Consider the following 9,437-nt stretch of genomic DNA (forward strand, 5'->3'; position numbering starts at 1 on the left):
GATTATGTTTGTGTGAATACTTAAATACTGTAATTCTGTGTATATTTATTGGGATCGCGCAGTCGGAAGCGCCTTCGGATGACAGTCGAGAAGCGAGCGGAGAAAAGGTACTCCTCTCAGAAAACGTACAAATGTAATTAAACATCTAAAATAATTATTTGGAGCATTGGGATTGCTATACGAGGGCTTAATGAACTAATTTTTGTGAAAACCTCAAAATCGACATTTTTCACTGGGTTTGTCTGTAACTCAAAATTTGCCCGTGCGCATTCCGACTCATTTTGCCAGCACGGGTCACATTTAATAGTTTTACTTAACAGTATCAACACTGAAAGCAAAATAAACAGTACATTTCTATAAACCTGGGACTTATTTGTCAATGATAAATATATACAAACTCACAAAAACACACCTCAGGCATTGAGGAACTCCTGATCACTGCGCCCAATAGCATCTGGGTTGGACAGAGGGTCCAGATCTGCAAAGAGGTTAAACCAGGCAGACATGTCCCTGGACCTTCCTTTAGGTGCTAAAATGACACAGAGACGAATCACAACAGAAACAGCAGAAAAAGAGCATCTGAGATTGTCCATATCCATCTGTAATTTTTGACATGTCATATAAAACTCCCACCACTACTGGTAGAAGAGTTTGGACTATTCTGGGTAGGCTGTCCTCCACTGGAAGGTGGCTGGAGGGGCGGGGCTTGAAACATAGGTGGAGTCGCCCATCCTGAATAAATATGAATAACAGAAAGAAAATGAATATGAACATTGCATTGACTGCACTGAATACTAGTAGCACAACGAAACTGTGCTGTTCATTCCTCCAGCCAGTAGAGGGCAAACCTGTGGTACTGAGGCTATGGTCCAGGAGTTGTGATGGCAGGAAGCCAGTGGGTGTGTTTGCCGTTCCTGCTTGTGGTGAAGCAGCAGCAACAGGAGCAAGAGGGGCCTCAAAAGAGCCGAAAGCATCCTGCCATGCCTTACTGAACTCACTAGCGCCACTCGCAGCCCCAGGACTCAGCAGATCCTGCAGGAAGGCCAGGTCACCTCTCTCTCCCTCCTCTTCTTTCACCCCCGCAGAGTCTAAAGCCTCAGACAACAGGTCCCTGCCTACTACAAAAAAAATAAGATAATGGGGCTTTTTACATCCGCAAAAAGTGAATTGCTCCCTCAGGACTGTTGTCTTGTTTTCTGGTACAAAAATCTAAACATTCTTTAATCAAGAAACATTTACTTCTATTTACTTTAATCAACAAACACTTACTTTGGAAGGCAAACTACATACAAAAAAGTTAATTAAAATTAAGTTAATTACATTTAATTGTTGATTAAAAGCTTAAACTCATTTAAAATGCATAAAAATTAAGTGAGTTTAATCTTAAAACAAGAAGAAGAAAAAAATCTGCCAGTGGTGTCAGAAAAACAAACTTTACTCAATGGAAATATTTATTTATTTTTCTTGCCACAATGGCCTACACTTTATTTTGATAAATTTAGCAAAAGACTTGATATCTTGAGAAGTGAAATGACATCAGATATCAGGTGTGATAAAAGTATCTAAATTAAGTGAGTTTAAGCTTTAAACAAGAGAATAACAACTGTTCTAAACTTAATTCAAAGGAAAAAACAAATGTATTTTTTTTACCCCAATGTCTGTTTTTAGCTTAAGCTAACTTAATTTTGATTTTAAAAAAAATTTACAAAAAAATAAGGCTATCTCATATTATTTTGTTTATCAATAAAATGCATCCTGGTTTTAAAATGTTTAGATATTTGTACTGGAAAACAAGACAAAAATATGGAGGAAGAATTTTTTTTGCAGTGTAGTAGAAGTGGCAGTAAAAAGGATAAGAGAGAGGCTTCAAGAAACACATGGTTGCATAATCAAAACATAAGAGCATAAACATTAACAGGAATATTAGCTCATCAGCAACATAATGCAAATCAGTCAATTTAAGCTTCAAAAATATGAAAAAGAAATCCCCAAAATCTTCCAAGAGTGCATAAAAATCAAACAGAGCATAAAAAGATGGGGGGGGGGAAAGTCAAAGAAAGTAACCTTGAGGAAAGTACAGTTTTTAGAAATGCTTTTTACCAGTTTTACAGAGACCGTGTCAGAAACACCTGGAGAGTTTTACAGTGGAGAAGGGAATCTAAAAAAGCTGTATGCATAAAAAAGTTTCTGAATAATTCTTATGGAACCTAACTGATACATCAAGGTGTTAAAGCACATCTGAAGGGGGGTTTAAGATTGCTTTTAGAGAGTAAGAACAGGCGCTAAGGGAGCCTGGGCATTGAAGAGATGCCCAGTCAAGCATTTATACCTATTTTAGGTGGAAGACTGCTGGGTAAGGCATCTTGCATTTCCTCATATGAAACGCCTACGCCCCACTGAATAGCAGGAGGCATTGAGGCCTCCTGCGGTATCTGAGGCTGCATAACGGACATGGATGGGTGTAGGGTTGGGGTCAAGGTTGAAGTGAGAGAAGGGATCGGGCCAGGCTTAGGGGTCAGTAATAGGAGGTCGTCATCCGTGCTAGCTCCACCAATGGGGCCTAATTGTTCATTCAACACTGCAGTACAGGGGTGGAAATGAAGATGAGAGATACAAAAAGGCATACTGTAAATAAAAGCTGCTCAAACAAACTAGGAATTGCTCTGACTATACAAAAAGTTGATTAGTTCTATCAATATAAAAAAACCGTCAAACGCCAAAATTTTCCAATTCATTACATTATTGTGTGCTTATGCAAGTACGTTGACTAAATAGTCGACTACATTTCTCGATGACTAGTTGATTAGTAGCAATGAGTTGTGGTGCAAGGCTTAGTATGCAAACACGCATATGCACACAAAAACATACACACACATCTTACCAGAGTCCAGACTGGCACACAAAGAACTGTCTGATCCTCTACTCTGTCCATCTACTGCACGAGTAGAAACTGTTAACAAGAGAAAGAAAGAGCATCTTTTTAAGAAACTTGAGCCAGTAAACAATCATTAGTTGGACTGTAGTTGGACTGGGTGTGTTCCCAAAATGTGCTTTAAAAGCTGAACATACCAGTATCGGATGATTCACCCAGCTGTTCATCTTCAAGTGAAACAAGACTGAAACATAAACATACCAAATTAAACGGACACAATGATGCATGACTAAATGGATGCAGTTTTCTAAGATGAGAAGAGGTGATTCACATTTCTATGACACAGTATCAGATTTACAAAACACCTTGAATTAGATCTAAATTGACAAATTGGAGTGAGTCACAGTGATATTTCTAGGAAGCGAGTGAGGGTCTAACGGTCGACACGGTATCGTACAACAGCATGTCACACATGGCACAGAAATAAATACACAGTTGCATTTCCCACAGCCAAAACAGGAAATGACAGTGGAACTTTAAACAGCGTTTCTTTCACAAAGGTAGCAGGAGTTTCTAATAGAATTACAATGTTCCACTCACAGATCAGTAACCAGAGCCTTCAAAAAGGCCTCTTGCCTGAAGAGACCCATTCTGGGGGAGACAGAGGTTTGCAGGGAATGAGGAAAGAGAGTGAATGAGAGATCTGACAATGAGCGGCAAGCAGGGGGCCTTCAAGGGGAAATATAGGTTTTGTTGATGACAAAGAATGAATAAGGAAGAAAACTGAGACTTCTAGATTTGTCTGTGTGAGATTCACTGACCACGTGATGTATATTGCACACATACGTACATAAAGCTGAAAATGGCAAAATGGCTGGTTCATGGTCAAACCATGCCTATGTCTAACTGTGTTCTCTCACTTGTCTGGATGTGTCTTCTTGTCCTCGTCTTTGCTGTCCTCTGCTGCTTGTGCAGAGACAATCTGGTCCAGTGGGTCCCTCAATTCCTTTAATGAGTCAAATGTAGTCAAATGAGAGCTTAAATCTCATGACAACGGTTTACTTTTTGGCATTTGTGCATGGACACCTACTTTGAGGGTAGTGAACTGGTAGGGTACATATCCTTTGAAGGCCTCATGGATTCCAGACATCACATATGCAGTCTTCTCCCAGTACTGTAAAAGCGTTGTCTACAGAAAAACAATACAGGATGAGAAAAGGTTTCCGAAATAAGAGTGAAATGGGTTTAATAAGCAATAACAGGTGGAAGGAAATAAGTGTTACACATTTTTACCTGGTAAGTACATAAGGAATGTGAAAGCATGTTGCAGCGACTGGCACCCAGCATATCCACTTTCTGACACACGTCATTCTTCAGCTTATCAAAATGCCCTTTTGTTCCTCTTACCTGGGCCTGAACCTGTTCGCAAACACACACATATAGCAGACACTCGAACCTCTATGTATACAGATGCTAGTCCCCCCTTTGATTGCTCGCTTTGCATAGTCTGACCTTGCGAAATTTCTCCAGTTGTTTATAAGTATCTGGGTCCAGTTCCTGTGAGACATCCTTCATCCAGAGCAGAGCTCCGCGGTACTCAGTCCGTGCTTTCTCCATCCGGCTCACGGTCAGCAGGGTGTCTGCGATGGCTCTCCTCCGGAACGTCTCCACTTCCTGTTCGAAACGATGGAGAGGGGCACACAGAGCCAACCTGGACATGACAGAGGACAGAGAAATAGTTGCCAATGACTTAATCATTAATTACCGATGATTGTTGAGTGAGAGTAGCATGCAAGGATAGAGAAGTTACATCCAAGATTATGGGTTTCCTAATTAGTGCGTCTTTAGTGTGAAACTAGGGATTTTCAATAACTAAAAATGTAGGTTGCATGATCAACTGTCTAATAAGGCTGGTCTCAGGTTCCACTGACCCTGAACTAACTGCTCAGTTTTTGGATGACTAGTTGATTAATAAACCATCATGACCATTCCCTAACTGAGATATATTAATAATGACATATGCACATATTAACCATCATGAAATTAACTGCATTGATGACCTGAAGTCCTGATTTGTTCATATTTGTAGGGGAGTGCCTACCTTTGCTTGGCAGAACAGCAGAGAGCTTTACTGGTGGCGTCCATCATACTGCCTGCTTTTGTTTTATCATGCTCTGCCTGGAAGCGCAAGAACAGTCCGAGCTCATTCTCCTCTTGAGAGAGGTCTGAAGAGAGGTCACAGGAGGCAAAAACAGGATTATTACCACAACAGTAACTCATAGCATTAGAAACAATAAGTGGGTTGATTATATGTGTTGAAAGCTATCAATTATGAGAACCACAAAAACACAGAGTTATGCTTCAAATTGACTTTTGTCTCAATAACAGTATTCATCATGTAAACTAAGAATATGTATGCCACTGCATGCAAAGGCTTTCAAAACAAGCTGAACAAGACTCTTTGTGTTTGCACACACAAAGAGGGTGGAAGATCATGTTCCTCACTCACGTGTGATTCTTTGCTGGTATTTCTCGATCACTTTCAGGAGTTCTGTGCAAGTGATCTGGACTGAACGGAAAAACTGGAGGAAACAGAACACGCATTATCATTAACAAATGCATTTGATAGTTTATTATTTTAGTTTTTTTTATTACAAAAGCAGCATTTCTGATTTTGTTGCAACCCGCCAAAATATCTCTGATACTTTCATTTCCTTTAGCATTTATATACTCAGATGGAACATTTGGTCACCCACACAAACGTCTCCAAAAAAAGGAAGAAAAAAACAGACACACTAGAACACAAAAAAAAATTGCCTTTCCAGTCTCGCTGTCATGGCAACAAAGGATGTTAAGTCCCTGACAGTCGAGCAAGCGAGCAGGAGAATGTGTACACTTGTGCTCTACCTGGAAGAAGTAACTCACAGAAATGACAAATAATATAAATGACTCATTCTGGTTGACCTGCCTTTGTTCTAGAGAGAGTTTCAAGAGCTTGTGAGAAGCTAAATATAGGAACAGGACTCATTTCCAGCATTTAATAGTGGGATGAAAACACTGGGCTATAGAAAATATTTTAGAACTTGCATTCTAAAACCTTCAGAATAGCAGTAGGCACACAACCATTCATAAGTTTGGGGTCAATCGTTTTTTGTTTGTTTGTTTTATTTTTTTATACTTTTATTCAGCCAGGATGCATTAAATTAATCAAAGGTTATAGCAAAGACATTCATAATGTTACATTATTTCAAATAAATGCTGTTCTTTTGAATTTCTTTTGCTGTTCTATTTTTTGTTTTCAACAATGATAATAACAAATGATTGTTATGATTGTTACGATATGCAGAAAATCGGCAAGTAATGGCTGCTGAAGATTCAGCTTACCATCACATAAATACATTTTAAAATCTATGAAATTTTAAAATATATTAATATAGAAAATAGTTATGTTACATTGAAATATTTCATAATCGTACTGGTTTTACTGTATTTTTGATTAAATAAATGCAGCCTTGGTGAGCACAAGATTCAAAGCTGAAAATCTTACCGAACCCAAACAGATGGTAATTTAACAGATGCTGTCATCCACAGCGACCTGCATTATACTTATTACAGGGCACAATGGCCTTATTACAGGCCTTCACAACTGCTGTATTTAAGCAGGTCTGTAAAGAAAGTATTCAAATAATCGTAGTCTGGGGGGAAAAAATTCTATTTCAGGAAAGTGGCCAAAATTATTGGTGAAATCTATTACTGGGGTCATTTTTTGTATTAATACAGTATATTCATGTGCATCAAATTAAATACTGCATCCAGCCAGACTAAGGTCCATGTGTGCTGATGAAGGTGTGACCCCTGCAGGTGAGCTCTGCATTCAGGTTACTGTTTAACTCTTGAGCACAGGCCTGACAAACATGCAAGAACAACACCTCTCAGGAACAAACATGGTTATTGAATTTACCAATATAAAATTCCGTCATTTCGCACCATAAGGATGATGCATTATTGTTTTCAAGTTAAGAGGAAACAGAGCTTTGTTTCCAAACAGTCTAAAAGTCAATTCATATGATCATAATGGCAGCTGTGGCTCAAAGGAGAAAGAACATGAATACACCTGTTCATTAAGCAAGCAGCCGGGGGGCTTACAGTGGCCCGTCTTCTGCTCTCCTCCACATTGGAAACTGTCTAATGACCAGTAAACCAGGATATGCTTAAGTGTAACAGCCCGAGGCAGGGCAAGATTAGACAAGCACACATAAACAAACACACACATACTTCCTTAAACCGTGAGTGGTCTATGGATTTTCATTAGGTCTTGATTCCAAGTAATCAGCTACTTTCTTTTATAAAAGCTAACTATTAACCAAATGTCATCTAATGTAAAGTAGATTATCTCTCACACATACAACCACCCAAATACAACACTTCCAGGCTTTATATTTTACCTCCAGAGTTTCCCTGCGCCAGTGCATTTCATGTCATGTTCCATGTTAAAATAAATCCAGGCTCAATAAAATCACTGTTTATGAATTCAGATCCTGAAACCTGGAGTGCAACATCAAAACAAAACCGAGGCTTGGGCTACTAATGCCCCAAATACGTAAAGGGATAGTTCACCCAAAAATGAAATTTCTGTCATCATCATCACTCACTCCCCCTCATGTTATTCCAAACCTACAAGTCAAAAGTCATACAGGTGTGGAATGACACGAGATTGAGATGACAGAATTTTAATTTTTTTTCAAAGATTTGGGACAAAATGTCCCTGTAGTACATTTCTGCTTGATTTATCTGTTATTTCATAATATTTATTTTAGGTCCGTCTAGTTAAAGGCTGAGACATCATAGTCAACTTATAAATAAAGGTGCTGAAAAGTGTGGTCTCAGGACACATATTTCAGTGCTATCTGTCAGATGGGAGAATTTATGCATGATATTGTTACAAAAACACACTTTACTTGATATAATTTAAGCAAATACAATGATATCACTTTGGGTATCATATGGTAGCAAGAATATGTCCTCATACAAAATACAAAGGTATACTACAGTTCAAAAGTTTGGGGCTAGTAAGACTTTTTTCTTATTCTCAACAGGCTGCAGTTATTTGACCAAAAATATAGAATTTTTTTTGTATATTTTAATCTTAATTTGGTGCTCAGGTAACATTTCCTATTTTCAGTGTTGAAAACAGTTGTGTTGATTAATATTTTTGTGAAAACCGTAAAACATTTTTTTAGGATTCTTAGAAAGTTCAAAGTAACTGCATTTATTTGAAACAGAAATCTTTTATAAGATTGTAAATGTCTTTACTATCACTTTCGATCATTTGATGCATCCTTGCTGAATGAAAGTATTCATTTCTTTTAAAAACGGTAGTGTACCTTGTTCATTTCTGACATGGCATGGTTGAGTTTGTGTCACCTATGTGTGACTTTGTGCATCATTCCTAAATCTGTTTTGGACTGCTGTGAAACAACAGACATACAGATTCATAGGGAATGCACTCTCTGATTATGTAAAGAGAGAATGGGAGAAGGAAGCACAGTTAAGTGTGTGTGCACATAAGAGAAAGGCAGTCAAGACAGAGACAGTGACAGGGCCATTTGGACTGGATGTCTGTAAACAGTGGCAACATCAAGCACAGTTGATCATAGTACAGCTTCATCTAGAGCTCAATTCATCTCCTCTCTTCCCTGTCATCATGTGACAGTACTCTATTAACCTCCCTCCATCTCATTCAGTCATTGTCAGGCTCACACACATCAAATGAAAAAAAAATCATATGCTTTCAAATGTTAAAAAAAAAAACAGAATGAGTCATACACAGTCATTGAAAGAAAAACCCGGCCCAGTGACGTTACAGTTTCACCTACAGCTGACTTCAAAGAGGTCATTTTACTACATTTAAAAGGGTGCTCATACCTCCAATTTGGCATCAAGGTCTGCGTCAGAGGCCACCACGTGCTCATCTTCCTTCTTCCCTGTGGCCTTGATCAGAACCTGCTTGGTCTTCCAGAACTTCTTCTGCATTCGGGCCATGACCGAGCTGTCCTCCCCCAGAACTGCTCGGCCACTGAACATGTCACTGGAGAACCTGAAACAACATGCCATGTTCTTCAGACATTTATATGTTTTTAAATTCAGAATTTAAAACGAGGAGGGGTAACATTCATGGGACAAAGTCAAGATACAAACCCATAGCTGTCCATCTTCTTAACAAGTGTGGCTTAAATCTGCAAATGGGATAGAAATTTGTATCATGCCTTAGGTCACAATAACTACTTCAGTAAGTGTTATTTATTTATTTTAATTAATTAATATATTTATTCAGCAAGAAAGCATTAAATTGATCTTTTATAATGTCACAAATGATTATTTCAAATATTTATTATCATAATTAGATTTTATTTCAATAAATCAAAGGCACGAATTCTACAAAAATATTAAGCTGCATAACTGTTTGTAACATTGATAATAATAAGAAATGTTTCTTGAGCACCAAATCTGCAAATAGAATGATTTCTGAAGGATCATGTGACACTGCAGACTGGTGTAATGATGC

The 9,437-nt window shown here is 38.3% G+C and overlaps 1 protein-coding gene across 4 annotated transcripts; it reads right to left on the bottom strand.

Moving 5' to 3' along the window:
• Positions 1 to 413: 413 nt before the first annotated feature.
• LOC107576608 (islet cell autoantigen 1-like protein) lies at positions 414 to 9,130 on the bottom strand. 4 transcript variants are annotated; one of them, XM_016262752.1, is made up of 15 exons: positions 9,071 to 9,130; positions 8,798 to 8,969; positions 5,382 to 5,454; positions 4,974 to 5,097; positions 4,385 to 4,583; positions 4,166 to 4,291; positions 3,963 to 4,061; positions 3,793 to 3,878; positions 3,473 to 3,523; positions 3,070 to 3,116; positions 2,882 to 2,950; positions 2,330 to 2,578; positions 849 to 1,118; positions 634 to 732; positions 414 to 529 (listed from the first exon to the last, which is right to left on the bottom strand). In XM_016262752.1, the coding sequence occupies exons 1-15, from the start codon at positions 9,082 to 9,084 to the stop codon at positions 414 to 416; spliced, it is 1,794 nt and encodes a 597-aa protein (XP_016118238.1). In that variant the 5' UTR covers positions 9,085 to 9,130. The 4 variants fall into 4 exon arrangements, with proteins under 4 accessions (XP_016118238.1, XP_016118240.1, XP_016118239.1 ...); XM_016262754.1 differs by lacking the exon at positions 3,473 to 3,523 and having other exon boundaries at positions 2,882 to 2,935; XM_016262753.1 differs by lacking the exon at positions 3,473 to 3,523.
• Between the last annotated feature and the right edge of the window lie 307 nt (positions 9,131 to 9,437).

Source organism: Sinocyclocheilus grahami, unplaced genomic scaffold, assembly GCF_001515645.1.
Source record: "Sinocyclocheilus grahami isolate Dianchi unplaced genomic scaffold, SAMN03320097.WGS_v1.1 scaffold4019.1, whole genome shotgun sequence".
Classification (NCBI taxonomy): domain Eukaryota; kingdom Metazoa; phylum Chordata; class Actinopteri; order Cypriniformes; family Cyprinidae; genus Sinocyclocheilus; species Sinocyclocheilus grahami.

What these genes read in the sequence shown, in the direction of transcription:
- LOC107576608 (XM_016262752.1), bottom strand. An exon ending in ACCAGTTCACTACCCTCAAA is followed by an intron (nt 3,879 to 3,962) that starts GTAGGTGTCCAT and finishes GACTCATTAAAG; the next exon opens with GAATTGAGGGACCCACTGGA. An exon ending in CCATAGCCTCAGTACCACAG is followed by an intron (nt 733 to 848) that starts GTTTGCCCTCTA and finishes ATATTTATTCAG; the next exon opens with GATGGGCGACTCCACCTATG.